This window comes from Panthera tigris, chromosome B4 (genome assembly GCF_018350195.1).
Source record: "Panthera tigris isolate Pti1 chromosome B4, P.tigris_Pti1_mat1.1, whole genome shotgun sequence".
Classification (NCBI taxonomy): Eukaryota; Metazoa; Chordata; class Mammalia; order Carnivora; family Felidae; genus Panthera; species Panthera tigris.
In genome coordinates this window covers 44,132,567-44,149,300 of record NC_056666.1, presented here as the reverse complement: position 1 = coordinate 44,149,300, position 16,734 = coordinate 44,132,567, and the positions used below count along the sequence as shown (strand labels likewise).

Genomic DNA, 16,734 nt, shown 5'->3' with positions numbered 1-16,734 from the left:
TGTTAAAAAAATAAAATAACTAATATATTATTGAGACTCTACAACAGAGACATTGAGTTTAACTGCTTTATATGCATTATATTTTACATATTTTATTTCCTATTTTAGATTAGTAAACCAGATAGCTAGACAGGAAATAATTTTTAAAGGTGGTACTTTGTACTTGGAGAGACAGGAGTAATTCCAGAGTTCACTGACTGCACAGCTCCTTGACTGAAGTCTGAAATTACATTTCTGTGATTTATTAGCATAACTATACACCTAGAGCTGCCATCACTGCCTTTGAAAACATAGAACTTTCTAGAAGCTTGTGACAAATGTGTGCTTTCATGAATGATCTACCCTTTTATTTATCATTTTATGATTTCATATTTTTGCCACTAAATCAGTTGTCACTTTCTGATGTTAAGTCCGCTTTTAAAAAATGCTTTGTTTCTTTCTGTTTTCACCATTGTTCCTGCTTTGGGTAATTTTAGTGCGTCATGTAACATTTTGCAACATATAAAATATTTCTTCTAAAATTTAACGATTCTCACGACTCCTTAGATGTTCAAAATAAAATATTGCTTTGATAGCAAAGCAATATTTTATTTTAGATATCTGAATCAAAGTCATTTGCAACAGGAAATTCCAATATATGCTAAAAATAATATTCTCCCGTCTAGAGCATTTCATTTTTAACCAATAATGGCTTTAACATTGTCAAAAAATTGGTGCAACACTTTGTTTCTAATACAACATTTAAATTTTAACCTGGATATTCTAATACTGTTGAAATATGCCTGTGGAAACTCCTTACATTCACGAGGACAGTATTATTCATGAATTCCTTTCTTCTTCACTAATTTAGTGCCTTACATGTTTTCCAATCAGTATTATTACGCTATTATTGTAAAAAAAACATTTATTCTATCATAAAACACTTATTTGAAGCTCTGTGGAAGTTAGTACCAGATTTTACTTTACTCAACTGCAAATGAGGAGCATCCCTCACCCTGCACCCCACACGGTGTCACTGTACTAGCAATGTCGTCAGCACATGACACACACTCTTGATCAAGACCTTCAGGGAAGTTTCATCCACATTGTAGCTGACACTACTCAGCTGCAGACATGAACAACCAAGGCGTGACTTATGCAGAACTCCATCATGCTAAGGGCTCAAAAAGACAGCAAGTGCAACCTAAGGGCACGAAAAGTTCCATTTCAGTAACTGAGGAGGAGATAGCCTATGCAGAATTAAATCTTCAAAATGCTTCTCGGGACCTTCAAGGGAATAGCAAGAACTCTCCCTGCAAAGGTAAAACATTTAATGCAGACAAGTATGTCTGTTTTAGGATTTGAAGTTGGGGTGTAGGGGTGTAAGGAAAGAGTAGGAAGTGATCTCACATAGTTTTCATTTGTGAGGACCAGAGCTGGAGGTTGGAATATGGTATTGTAATTGAATGCATTGGTATATTCTGAGAGAAGATTCCAATGATAGTGATGGGTTTGAGGTGCAGGTTATTGTATGTGATTCCCTGTGCATTGTCGGTTCTCTTGCTTGTATATCTCCTAAATGATTGTTTCCAGGCATCCTTTCTCAGTGTTTGCATTTCTCTTCCTACTACTCACCTTCATGTCCAGGGAAGCTCATTGCCGGTATCTTGGGAATCCTCTGCCTCGTCTTGATGTCCACTGTGGTAACAATAGCTGTTATCCCCTGTAAGTACGTGTTTGAATGACTGAAAGGGAATTTTTCACTTTACTGATCATTAGTTCCTCGACATATTGTGTAACACTTTGAATTTGTTATCTCATTTTAATGCATGTGTGCTCTAAGTGTGGAATGATCATTTAATGGTTATCTAAAGTAGAAATAAGAGAATAAATACAGGGAGAATTAAACACATATTTGGATTTAATAACTCAAAGGCAAGTCATACAAGAGACTTTTTGGTGAAATATGCATTAATTCTTGAGATTGCTTAAACCAAATATTGTAAGAGATGGTGAGGTTTGGTTCTTTAAGCTTTTGAAGTATTTCCCCCCTCATGTTCATTACTTTATTCAATTTTTCTGGTAAAATAGCACACCCAATTTTAAACTAAGAAACTCAACTTATTATGATTTATTTTATTTAATATTATGTGTTTTGAGAATTTCTTTAATGTTCTAGCTACTGAAGGACCAGCGCAGAACAAAACATCCCTGGAAACAATGATCCAGAAAGGTACAATATCCCTTGCAAAATTCTATTAGTTTAGTGTCTTTCTATCTCTATCTTAAGGTAGGTAATAATGATTATAGGAGAGTACTACTTCTTAGACAACAATATGAAGAAATACTCATTTAAAAACACCATAGCCATTGTTACCAATTGCTTCACATTTCCTCCTCCTATAACATGATAAAAGATAAATCATTCCATAAAGCTGATTTTGTTCAGTGACTCTCAGGACATGTATAGATGGACATTTTTGTGGTTGCTTTATTTGGGCACATAGATTAGGGGATGAAAGCCTGACTCTTCTCTGAGTGTGTGTGTGTGTGTGTGTGTGTGTGTTTTGTTTTAATTTTACCAGCTGGTGAGGATATATGAATATGTTATGTACACATATGTGTATCCATATACAGTATGTAAATTTTCATTTTGTAATATTCAAAGCTTTTTCGATAATATCTCGTAATCTCTCTCCAGCGTGTCTCTGTTGTCATTGTCCGAAAGAGTCATTTACGTATTCCAACAATTGCTATTATGTTAGCACTGAGGGAAAATCGTGGAATGAGAGTTTGACGTCCTGTGCTTCTAAGAACTCTAACCTGCTCTACTATGATGATGAAGAGGACAAGGTAAGTTTTCAAATGTTTCCAGATTCTATTAAAAGCTTGTCAGTTAATGGGGCGCCTGGGTGGCTCAGTCTATTAAACATCTGACTTCTACTCAGGTCATGATCTCAAGGTTGGTGAGTTCGAGCACCTGATCAAGCTCTGTCAGGCTGACAGCTCAGAGCCTGAAGCCTGTTTCAGATAATGAGTTCCCTGTTCTCTCTGCTTCTCCCCTGCTCATGCTCTCTCTTTGTCTCTCAGAAATAAATAAACATTAAAAAAAATTTTAAAAGCTTGTCAGTTAATATTATGCTTCCAGAATTCATCAATAGTTCTATATGTATTTGTAGTTTATTTCTTTTAAAGTCTTTAATATCCCATGGTTTGACTTTCTGACACATTATTTATACTTTTATACCTTGAATGTACATTTCATAATTTCCAGTTCTTGCTTTTCATAGAAACCTGTTCTTCTGGGAATGCTCTTTTGTCTGAAATTAACTTTACTATTTCATTTTACAACACATCAAGGAAACTAGGCGTATGATTGTACACATTGATTACAATAGACTTAGAATCACACAATTCTAAATTACATCATGAGACAGAAGTTTAGAGCCTTTATCAGGCCTGCCCATTTTCATTTTATGAAATATCTCTGCTTATTTTGGGGATTTTATCAATGGAATCATTCAGGGTGCATTTTTATGTGTGTCTCCCTTCTCTCCCAGGTGCTACCTGTAATCCATCTATATTAACACATTTGCCTATAGTTTGAGAATTTTCACTGCTCTCCTATGAATATGACATTTTAAAAACCATTCTCAGAAATTTAGTTCCTTTTTCCCATGTGGGTATTATGAATAATTATGTTAGGAAAAGTCTTTTCTTTGTCTTCCTCCACCTATCATATCTATAATCATTTATTACACATAGCGACGTATTACATAGTATATTTAAGTTATATAAATGTTATTGGTTTCATAATAAAATAAAAGTGTATAAATATACCATAATTGTATTTACATATGTTCATACTACACTACTCTGTAACCATTAGTATGAGCTTGTACAGTCATGGATATGTGTATGTTTCAATATATTGAATTATCTCTACATTTTTCTATTTTATTGTGTAAATGTACATTATAGCAAATCATCCTTTGATCCCAAACTCCATAAAATTAATTAGTAAGTTCTGATGGTTATAAACAATACCATTTACCTGGGTTGTAAAGCTTAAGGCGATTCTGTTTTATGGGATAAGAAATGCTGGGTTGTGTCTCTTGCCCATTTCTCCAGGGCAGTGTCTTCTTTTCTCTTCTTAAAAGTCGCTGTCATATTTTAGATACGAGCTCTTTTTTGAGATTTTAAGATGCAAATACTTGTGACATGCATTTTTACTCTCATATTGGAGTCTTTTAATGATCAGAATTTTAATGTTCCCATGGTCCTACTTAGCGTTTTGTGTCTTACAATGATTATTAGGGATCTATTTCAGAAGTTAGCCAAAGTTCATGAATATGATTTCCTCTATTACTTTCCTGGATTTACCTTTTTCTTTATTTCTTTATGGTTTTAAGGATGCCTTATGGTTTTAATTATGGTTTATGATCCAATTAGAAATTATTTTTAGTGATGCTATATTTCTGATGCTGTGAGATAAAAGTGAAGGTTATGTTTTTCTAAATTATGATCTTATTGACAGAGCATCATATAGCAAAGTAGGTCTTTTCTTCATAAACAACTTCATATACCTAAAGTTGTATATAGGTACACATATGATCTAATCTCCTTCATATAAAGAATATAGATATTATATATCTTTATGCAGATAATTGTATATTCATAGATCACAGTCTATACAGCCCATCACAACTCACGGCAGTTTGAGTAAAACACAGAGACTTATTTGCCTCTATGGACCCTTACCGTGTCCTATTTATACTGTAAGTGCCCTAAGTATTTCTCTACTTACATTGAGAATCACATGGATGTTACAATTTTGCTTCAACTGATAATTTTGCTTCAAATATCAAACAATTTAGAAAACCCAGTGAAGGAAAGTCCATTAGACCTAATGAGAGTTTTATTCTTTCTTTTGTTCTCATTTTCTTCCTGATGATTCAAGAGGCCTTCTTTTACCAATTTTTCTCTTTAGGAGTTCTTTCAGAGCAGGTCTGGTGGTGATACATTTTCTCAGTTTTCCTTTATCGGAGAATGTCTTGATTTCCCCCTGCATGCCTGTTGATTTTTTTGGTGGATAGTCAATGCATTTTATTTTTTTTATTTTTTTTATTAAAAAAACAGTGTTTTTTTTTTTTTATTAGAATCACCCAATTAGTGTCTAAAATTTTCTGTCTTCCTAGCACGCCTTTTTTTCTGTTGTTTTGACCGGAGAGAAAAAACACTGTGGAGACTTGGGTGTGTACCTGTTGGTGTCTGTGGTTTGCTAGGCTCTCTGACACCAGTCTACGTGGGGTAGAGGGAAATTCTGGAGAGCTCACCACCACGTCATTCCTCGGGTCTCCAGGGCTGGGATCTGTCAGCTTTCTCATTACCTTTCTGAATCTTATGTCATCTTATGTATAACGCTCATGGATTGTAGCTGTATTGGTGGCAGGAGTAGGGAAACGTCTATCCATTCCATCTTTCCAGAACAGAAAGTCTGGTCTGGGGTGGCTTTCATTTGAATGCTCCTAAGATTAATAGTGTTGGACCTATTTTCCTGTACTCACTTGCCATCTATACATGGTGTTTGGTGACGTATCTATTGAAATATTTTGCTAATAGTTTTACTTTTTTTTCATTGTATTTTGAGAATTCTTTATGTACCCTGGCGGCAAGTCTTTTATTAGATGCATGGTTTGTAAATGTTTCTTAACAAGTTTATGACTGTCTTTTCTCTTCCAAGAGCAGACATTATCTTGACGAACTACACTTCATCAATATCTTCTTCTATGGATCTCTATCAAATCTCTGGCCAACTGTAGGTCATGCGTTTGTAATAAAACATTTGAACTTTTTTATGTGTGATGAATTTTGAGCACTTTAGTGTATTATAAAGTATATAATCATTAATCATATTTGATACTCCATTGTTTCCAGAACATTTGTTGGAAAGACTATACTTTCTCCACTGAATGACTTTGCATTTTTGTGCAATTGTGCATTTCATATTGTGTGGGTACAAATGTTGCCCTTTCTCACATGTTTAATTAATGTCCTTATGTATTTTTATGTCTGTTTTGTACTTTAAAGATCGTCATTTTTATTTTAAAGGTTTCTTAATTTATTCTGAGAGAGTGGGAATGCAAGCAGAGGGAGGGACAGAGAGAGAGAGGGAGAGAGGCAGAGAATCCCACGCAGGGTCCATGGTGTTGGCACAGAGCCTGACCTGGGGCTCCATCTCAGGAACCATGAGCAGTAATCAAAGTCAGAAGCACAAATGACTGATCTACCCTGGTGCCCACAAAATTGTCCTTTTTTAAACTGTGAATTTATTCAAGTTCATTTTCAGAGTTATGCTACCTATTCAGGATCGTTACATGGATGTTTCCTATTCATTTCTATCTTTCTAAAGGTTTTATTTAATGTTTATTTTTTATTTATTTATTTTGTGTGAGAGAGAAAGTGCATGGGAGAGGGTCAGAGAGAGAGAGAGAGAGAGATGGAGACAGAATAACTTCCCAGCAGGTTCCTCTCTGTCAGTGCAGAACCCAATGTGGAGCTCAAACTCACAAACCCTGACATCATGACCTGAGCCCAAATCAAGAGTTGGACGCTCAACCAATGAACTGCCCAGACACCCCTTTAGAAAGGTTTTTTAAAAATAAAAAGAAATATTAGTTTTATCATTTACCTTCTGTGTCACGGATCACATCAATTGATCTTCTTTGCTAATGTGATAAATGAAGATTATTTATGGCATTTCAAATGTAAATACAACAGGGCACTACTTCAATAAATCTACTTATGATTGTCCTGATATGTAATTTCCTTCTTTTTTTTAGTATTCCCATCAAAATGTATATGACACATATTTTATTAGCCTCCTTTTCTGACCCTACAATTATTTCTTTTTGCTTTTTAAACTGGCAGTACATTTTTCTTTATTCATAAACATCTAAATACTTTCTAACTGAGTGTGAAAATTTTTCTGAATTACAGAAAAAATTGTATTAGAAATTTTACATTTTTAAAAATTTTTTTAACGTTTATTTATTTTTGAGACAGAGAGAGAGCATGAACGGGGGAGGGTCAGAGAGAGAGGGAGACACAGAATCCACAGGCTCCAGGCTCGAGGCTGTCAGGCGGGGCTCGAACTCACGCACCTCGAGATCGTGACCTGAGCCGAAGTCGGAGGCTCAACCGACTGAGCCACCCAGGCGCCCCCTGTATTAGAAATTTTAAGACATTTCTGATGTTTTTATATCTATTTCTTTTGGTTCACAGGTTGTATTTGGTAGGATTTTTTCCAATGTTCCGTCTAGTTTTAAATATATTCGCATTTCTTCATAATATCGTCCTCTGATACTTTTACTGTGGTACAAGGCACATACAGATGGGTCACATGGTACACGTGCCAACAGATGGCCGAGTTTTCAGTGTCACCACTGCGTGGAATGAGAAAATGAATATTACCAACACCGCGAAATGCCCCTACCAACTCTTGTCTGCCTTTTAAAAACACTTTATAGAAATAGAATCAGAGAGTATGCATATTTTATTTTTAGCATTTTCAGGCGAAACCAAACTTGTGTGGTTCATCCATATGTAGCTGCATGAAGTTGTCAATGGTCCACATCTCTTTGCTGTTCTGTTGTCGGATTGTCCTAGGTTGCATTCGCCCATTCTATTGCGGATGCTCTTGGATATTTGGGTGTTGGTCGTTTGGGTCTGCTTTGAGTTATTCTACTATACATCCTTCATGATCAGCTTTTAGCTAAATGTATGTGTGTCATTTCTTCCTTCTATAACCTTACCTGGCTCCTGTCTTATAGCTGCTTGAGAGGGAAGCAATTGAGATCATGCATTGATAACATTCTTCCTTTGTGTTTGATTGACAAAGGTACCCACTGTCTATAAACACTACTTTAGCTTCATCCTAAAAGCTTTGATGTATTTTAGGTTTATTTTCATCCAGTACAAGGTAATTTCTGTCATCCAGTACAAGATAACTTTCCAAGATTTCATCTTTGAACTGTAAATGTTTCATAGTCACTCACTTTCCACATGTTAGGAAATTTCCCAGATTTCTTTGCATTGTTTCTTCTCATTTATTTCCTTGTCTTCAGAGGAAATACTTTGAATCTTTCCATGCTTCCATCCTTAAACTTTTTGATCCCTATGGATGACCTAGAACACTTTCTATATATGTCAGTTAAGTCAAGCTGGTTCCACAGTTTTGACAGTCTTCCACAGTCCTCCTACTTTTGTGACAAGCTGGTTACTTACTGAAGGAAGAGATTTCAGTCTTCAGATATATCCATTGAATTGTTTATTTCTCCTTCTAATTCTGTCAGTTTCTATTTCATGTGTTTAAGGGTTCTGTTCTTAGGTAAATAATGTATGTTTATAATTGTTTGATCTTCCTCTTATATTGACAGCCTTAACATTTGGAAATGTTTCTTTTACTTTGTATTAATATTTCTTGTTTTAACAGCTGCTTTGATATTAGAACAGCCATTTCTGCTCACCTCTTTGCTTACTGTTAGTAGGGTCTACTTTTTGTTATCCCTTTATTTTCACCTATTTGTGTCTTTGAGACTATAGTGTGTCTTTTACAGGCAGCATATAGGTGGATATTACTCTTTTATTCAGGATGACACTTTCTATCTTATAATTGGAATATTTTTTAATTCACATGAGTATAATTAATGGGATATTTGGATTTAGGTATCCCATTTGCTCTTTATTCTATACTTATGTCTTGTTTTCCTCTTCCACTTTACCTGATATCTTTTTTATTCAACATATGCTACATTAGTGTTCCATTTTACTTCCTCTATTGTTGTCTTTAGTATATTCTTAAGTTATTTCCTTAGCAATAGTTGTAGGTATTACAAATCTATCTTTTGTTTGTTTTTGTGGAGATGATATTGGCATCTCACATTGCATACATTTAATGCTGACAATCTGTTCATTTGATAAATTTATGTATTGCCATATGATTACTATGGCCATGTTAGATAACACCTTTTCATGTCACATATTTAACATTTTTTTGTATGTGTTGAGAGAAGCTAAGAATTCGTCTTAGCAACTTTGAAGTTTATAATACAGCAATGTTGTCTGTAAGCATATGTTGTACATTACACCTCCAAAAATGATCTACTAGCTATAAATAGGTATTCTTTTTTTTAAAAAATTCAATGTTTATTTATTTTTTGAGAAAGAGGGAGAGAGACAGACATGAGCGGCGGAAGTTCAGAGAGAGAGGGAGACAAAGAATCTGAATCAGGCTCTGGGTCCTAAACTGTCAGCACAGAACCTGTTTGAGCACAGCTCAAACTCAGAAACCATGAGATCATGACCTGAACCGAAGTCGGACGCTTAACTGACTAAACCACTTAGGAGTCCCATAAATTTGTGTTGTTATACATCTTCAAAAACCCCCAATCCACAGTCCCTGATAAACGCATTCTAATCTTTGTTTTTACCAGTTCAGTCTATTAGATTTCATGCGAAAGACAATGCAATATTTGTCTATTTCTGTGTGATTTTCGTCCCTTACCATAATGCCTTCAAGGTCCATCCATTTGTTACAAATGGCAAGATTTCTTTCTTTCACCTGGTTAAATAATATTTCACTGTGAGTGTATGTGTGTGCCTGTGTGTTTGTACGTGTATGCATTTAACTTTATGCCAGTTGCCAGATACTCAGGCTCCTTCCATTTCTTGGCTATTGCAAATAATGTTACAATGAGCATGGGTGTGCAGCTATACCTTTGAGATGCTGATCAGTTACTTTGTTTATTTTGAAAAAAATTTTAATGTTTATTATTTTGAGGGGAGGAGGGGCAGAGAGAGAGGGAGACACAGAATCTAAAGGAAGCTATAGGCTCTGAGCTTTCAGCACAGAGCCCGATGTGGGGCTCATCCACATGAACAAAGAGATCATGACCTCAGCTGAAGTTGAACACTCAGCTGAATGAGCCACCCAGGTGCCCCACTGATCACTTCCTGTAAACACATATGTAAGAGTGACATACTATTTTCCATTGTGGCAGAACCAATTTACATTTCCTCCAAAGGACTGGAGGAATTGCAATCCCAAAGGATTGCATTTCCCTGATTCTTGATATTGAACACCTTTCATGTACTTATTGGCCATTTGTATGTCTTCAGAAAAATGTATACTGAGGCACTTAGCCCATTTTTTTACATTGGATTCCTCTCTTTGTTTTTATTCTGTTATATGAGTTCTTTATATATATTGGATATTAGTCCCTTATCTGATATTGGTTTACAGATATTTTCTTCTCTATGATCTCTCAACTATGTCTTTCCTTTGCTGGGAGAAGGTCTCTAGTTAATGCAGTCCCTCTTTTCTTTTTTAGTTTCTTTTGCTGTGATTTTTATGACTTATCCCTGAAATCATTACCTACACCAAAGTCAAGGGTCTTTTTCCTCTTGCCTATACCAGTGATTTTATATTTGTTATATATTTTAATGTCACCAATTTTTGTCTTTTTGTTTCAATTGAATGAATTCCTTTAGCATTTCTGTAGGGCATGTCTAATGTCTTCTTACACATGGCTTTAACAACCACCACTGGAGTCATGCTGCTGCTTTCCCCTGACTGCCATCTGTGACGAGAGTTGAAACTTTGATACACCATCCTCTAGGATGCCGGGAAAGTCTTTATCTCTACTTCTTTTCTGAATGACAGCTTTGCTGAGTAAGGCATTCTTGGTTGATATTTTTTTTTCCCCTTTGACCACTTTCAGAATGTCATCCCATTGTCTCCTGCTTTCTACAGGAAGAAGATCTTGTGAGATGATCCTTTTTGGGGTCTGGTACGGCAAGCTGACCTCAGAGCCTTATTAGCAGTATTGGATCTGTTGCCCACAATCAGGCACAGATGGAACTACCAAAGCAACTGGCTTTTGGTGCATAGGTTCATTTGTTGTGGCTGTGGCACTGGGGTCTCGTTTGGCGACATGTGTAGATATTCCATGCAAACTGTACCTGTGTCTCAGGGTCTCACCATTGTGACTCTGGCTAGCAGAGGATTGTAGCAAGTACAGAGGCTCTGGATGACAAGGTTCATTGGTGGCTGGGGGCCATGGGCAGTGCGTGGTAGTAGCATGTGCTGGGGATGGGGAGTCCAAGTTTCCACTCTGTCCCAAGTGGCAGTTCCAAGAAAGCAGCAGCATGATCCAGTGGTGGCTTGTGAACGCCATGTGTCAGGACCCAGCGTTCTGGACACAGACCTCTAGATTCTTGGTCTCCAATGACAGCTAAGGCTTTGAAGTTGAAAGTGTGTCTGGGGATGTAACGGTATAGCAGCAGCAATGAGATTCAGAGCCCTACAGTTGGACCGGAGAGAAGAGACTCAAGACAGTGGTGACTTGGCCTACCAATGAAGGGTCAGAGTCTTGAGCTACCATAGGTGGAGAAAAGTCTTCAGGTGTTAGCCATGGCAGTTCAGAGTCTAGGCCTGGAGGGTTTTGGGGTTCCAAACAGCAAGAGCATCCTTTGCAATGAAGACACAGTGTCATTAAATGGAACATGGTGAGTGGGGCTCAAGGCAGCAAATATCTGCATCCATAGTGGCAGTTAAGGCACACCTTAGGATCTGGGGTCAGGTCTCAGGAAACAGCCCCAGTAATATGACACAATACTCTAAGCTGGGACCAAGAGTGGGCAAAAATCAGACGCAGTTCTAGTCTTGTATACACGACATGCTATGGCCACCAATCCCTAAGAGCAGATTTGGAGCCCTTGAAGGCAAGTCTCATCATAGCAACACCTCCAGCCTCTGGGAGGAGGTGTAGAGGGCACACTCTGGGCTGTTCCAACAACTGGGATTAGAATGGATAGGCCCCTTCTGTTGCAAAAGCTGCAGACATCCCCATAGTTGAAGCTTAGTGGGTTTCCTGCTCCCCTTCTTTCCATGAGGTGACTCTCCATGAGGGGATTCCTCCAGGTGCCAAGTGGCTCTCAGCTGCAGGGTTGGGTCATGCAGGCCAAATGCTTCCTTTGCTTTCCATGGGACCATCCTGGATTTTTGATCGGCACCAGATTTTTGGTGTTTCTTTGTTGTCTAGAGCTTTCCCTGAGCCGTTTTTAGTTTGAAGGTGTTTAGTTACTGTTCTGACTGATTTTGTGGGCAGATGAGCATTATGACCTCCTAGTCTCCATCTTGCTCATGGCACTCTTTACACATATACAATTAACTGATTGTCATCTATGCCCCATGAATCCTGACTACTTTCCGATAAAGTATATTAAATTAGCACTAACAAGCTCCTTTCCACCACCTATTATAGGTATGCCTCAACTTTCCAAAAATTTGGATTATCTCACTTTGCTTCTCTGAAAGCCCTACACCAATACCAGTTTTTGCTGAACAACAGAAATCTGAAGGGGATTTTTGTGTTTAGGACAAAAGGCGAAAAGTGAAAATTGTGTTCAGGGCTAGTTTTACTGTTTAGTGTCAGCTCACACCCCAAGCAGCAAGATTCGTCCTGTCAAATTCATTTCTCAGAAACTGTATACTCTGTGTTATCAGTATCAAGCATAGGTTTGAACTTTATTTTTGAGTGTCTGTGCTTCATCTCAATTTATTTTGTGCATCCACTCACAAGGTGTGTCTTGAGGTGTCAGAAAAGCCTAAGGAGTTTATATGTGTTATGGGATTTGGGGGGGTGGTTGCTTGTTATATCAGGAAATGCTCAATCATTTTTCCATGTAAATCAATGTTATTTGCTTTTTCACTTTACACCATTTCAGCTTCGGAAAGTTTTCATAGGAACAATCTGCTTTCAGAGAGAACGGGAAATCCATCCTTCTACCCACGTTGTAATGAGGCCGGCTAGCACTGGTTACTGAACACCAGTTATTCATCAACGAACCTTCTATGCTTTCATGATTTCACATTAGAGACCTGAAATGAAGCATTCGTGGTGACTTTGCAACACAAATATTAGTAACTGTTAAAATATATAAGGCATATGGTATACACCCGACCATACAGTGTTATAAGAATGGCCTTGATAATCTTCTTTCTCAACATAATTCAGAGAGAAAAATACACAGGTTTTGAAATTTACTGACACATCTATCGTTTCTGCTGATCTCTATTCCTTCTTGTGGGTATGCATTACCATCTACATCAGTTACTTTTAGCTTGAAGATCATTTCTGAAAGGCAGGTGTACTAAGAAAAATTGTTAAGTTTTGTGTTTGATGTGGGGTCTTTATGCATCTTTTCTTTCTGAAAGACAGCTTTGCTGAATTATAATTCTTGTTTGACCGGTCTTTTTCCTTTGTTTTCTTTTGTTTTGGGTTTTTATGTGTGTGTGCGGGGAGTTGGTTTTTTTTTTTGTTGTTGTTGTTTTGTTTTTTTAAGTATTTTCCTGGTGAAACTTATCTATTAATCATATTGTTATTTTCCTAAATATACTGAGTTGTTTTTCTCTTTCTCTTGCTATGATCACCTATTTTTGTTGGCTTGCCTTTCATTTTATTCTTAAGCTGTTGCAAACAAAACAAAACACAACAAAACAACATTTACCACATTACCCATGTTAAAAAAATAGACTACTTTGTTAGAGAAGTTTTAGTTTCATAACAAAACTCAGACATAGCACAGAGGTTTTCTGCATTCCCCTACTGTCTGTGTGTCAATGCACAAGCAGTTCGTAGACTCTCTCATTTTCAAAATCCCTCAGTGGGCGGTTCACTTGCTACAACTGATAAACCTGTACTGACACCTCTTTATCACCCAAAGTCCATTGTTTACTCTCAGGTTTACTCTTGATGTTGTGCATTTTAAAAGTTTGCAAAAATATATAACGACACGTATGGAGTTAACAGAATAGTTTCCTGTCCTTCAAAATGCTCTGTGCTCCACTTATCCATCCTTCCTTACCGCTAAACCCTGTCAACCACTGATCTCTTTACTGTCTCCATAATTTTGTTTTTTCCAGATGGTCATATAGTGGGAATCATACAGTCTCACATCTTACATTGCATTTCACTAGATCATGCATCTTAACCAACGTAAGCACACATGTTAGGAGTGTTAACTATCACATTGTTGCCCAAAAGATATCTAGAAACTTCACCTTGTAAAACGGGAACTCAACGCACTGAACAATAATTCCCCTTCTCCTCTTTCCCCTCAACCCTGAGCAATCACTATTCTATTTGCTCTGTCTATCACTTTTACTACTTTGGATACTTCATATAAGTGGAATCATACAGTTTTATTTTTTACTTCGTATGCATGACTGGCTTATTTCACTTAGCATAATGTCCTGGAGTTTCATCCATACTGTAGTAGGTGATAGGATTTCCCTCATTTTTACAGCTGAATAATACTATAGTGTTATGTGTATACCAAGCTTTCTTTTTCCATTCATCCCTTAGTGGACATTTGGTTGGCTTGTACCCCGTGGCTCTAATGAATAATGCTGCAGTGAGCATGGGTGTATATATATATCTTTGATTTCTTGCTTTCAATTCTTTTAGATAGTTTCCTACATGTGGGATTGCTGATTCATATGGTAATTGTATTTTTAATTTCTTGAAGAAGCTCCATACACGTCTTCATAGGGGCTGACCAATTTACATTCCCAACAACCGTGTGTGAGTCTCCTCCTTTTAGACCCTCTCACTGTCACATTTTAAAGAAATGTTTATTTATTTATTTTGAGAGAGAGAGAGAGCAAGCAGGGGAGGTGCCGAAGGAGGGAGAGAGAGAGCATCTTAAAGTAGATCTACGCCATCAACAAAAGCCCGATGCAGGGCTAAACCCACAAACTGTGAGATCATGACCTCAACCAAAACCAAGATTCGGACTTTACCAACTGAGCCACCCAGGTGCCCCGACACATTTGTGTGTGTATGTGTGTGTGTGTGTGTGTGTGTGCATGTTGCATCCATCACAATGAGTGTAAGGTGATAACTCATCGTGAATTTGATTTGCATTTCTCTACTCATTAGGTATATTGAGCATCTTTTCATATGCTTTTTACCATTTGTAGATATTCTTTGGAACTTTGTGTATTTCATTTCTTTACCCATTTTTTAATTGTGTTTCTGGTGTTTGCTGTAGTCATTACTGACTTGTAGATTCCTTACGTATTTTAGATATGATTCCCTTGTTTGATATATGATTTGTAAGTGTTTTTTTTCCACTCTGTATTTTCATTGCTGATCATGCCGTTTAATGCACAGAAAAGTTTCAGGTTGATATTGCCCACTTATCTACAATGGACTTTTCCTCTTGGCTCTGTGGTTTTGGTGGCATAGCCAAGAAATCATTGCCAAATACAATGCTGTTTAATATCCGCCCTTCTTTCTCTGAGGAACTTTATAGTTTTACATCTTACATTTATGTCTTTAGTTCATTTGGAGTTAATTTTAGTATGCAGTGTAAGTGTAAACATCCAACTTCATTATTCTGCATGTGGGTAGTCAGTTTCCAAACACCCTTTGTAAAAGATCCATTGTTTCCCTATTGAATCGTTCTGGCATCCTTATCAAACCTGATTAGACCGATTATACGTGGGTTTGTATCTGGATATTTTTAAGGGATTGTTTCCATGGGGGATTTAAGATCTGTGTCTTTCTTTTCCTTCATCTTGCTGCTTGTATCCTGTTCCAGTCGGAACCATTGTGCAGGGCAGGGGTATGGATTCTGTGGTAGATAATGTGGCGTAAGGCTGATGGAGGTGGAAGACGTGTCACCCATCCCTGATTTTCACATTGACTTAAGTCACTTCACAATCCACTCTGTTCCCTCAAGACTATTTCTTTGTCTGTATTTGTCAGTGTTCTTTGGTCATTTCATTATGATGTCATGAGATGTGGATTTGTACGTGCTTATTCTGTTAGCAGTTGCTACGTCTCTGGTGTCTATAAATATTTTAAATATTATTAGTAAGCTGTTCATTCGTCGTACCTTAAGATTGTTGTCCTGTTTTTTTTTTCTGCCTCTTTTCTTCTCACGTTCTACTTAGCCTGAAAGTGGCTTTCCTGACACTGTTTTGAAAGTCTCTGAATTCTGTAAATTCTTCTCTTTTTTCTGTCTCAACCCAAGATATAAATAAATTTTGTTACCCCTCCAAATTCATCATTTCTTTTCTATTGCATCCCAGATTTTCTGTAGAGGAAATTTAGTGAATTTTCCATTTCATGTATGTATTTGTTCACTCAGATTCTCTGTGGTTTCTTCATATACTTTTATTTGTCTATTGATATTTCCTACTTGCTAAATTACTGCCATCACATGCTCCTGTAATTATTTCAACTAAGTTTTCTGTATAGTTTACATATCTTTATAAGTAGGACTTTTCAATGCTTTTTTCTAATATGTGCAACAATTACCCCATTAGAAGTTTCTATGACATATGCTTTCCCTTTGTTGGAAGATATTTTCCAATTTCTCTTCAGATGTTTTAACTTTTTATGTAGACACTTTTTAAAATACAGCTTAGTATATATGCATTCTGTTTCATTTCTCCTAGATTTACTATGTTTTTTTGTTGTAAAACTTTATGGCAGCATCTTCTCCACTGAAGTCTGCTGATAGTTTTCTTCAATTTTTCGGTGTTCTTATTGCTTACCTTTATGACCTTGTGACTTTGAAGCCTTGATGTTAATTACTAGTTGTTTGTTTGTTTGTTTGTTTGTTTAAGAAAGGATGTGTTCAAACACTGCAGGTCAGTACAGCTTCCACGTTCTGCAGTGT

General features: G+C 36.8%; 1 protein-coding gene across 1 annotated transcript; it reads left to right on the top strand.

The window, feature by feature from the left end:
* Positions 1–1,113: 1,113 nt before the first annotated feature.
* Positions 1,114–10,860, top strand: LOC102954604 (NKG2-A/NKG2-B type II integral membrane protein-like). The gene is made up of 5 exons (XM_042993680.1): positions 1,114–1,300; positions 1,627–1,704; positions 2,159–2,212; positions 2,681–2,870; positions 10,761–10,860. Exons 1-5 carry the CDS (start codon positions 1,114–1,116, stop codon positions 10,858–10,860), a joined length of 609 nt encoding a protein of 202 aa, XP_042849614.1.
* The last annotated feature ends 5,874 nt before the right edge of the window (positions 10,861–16,734 follow it).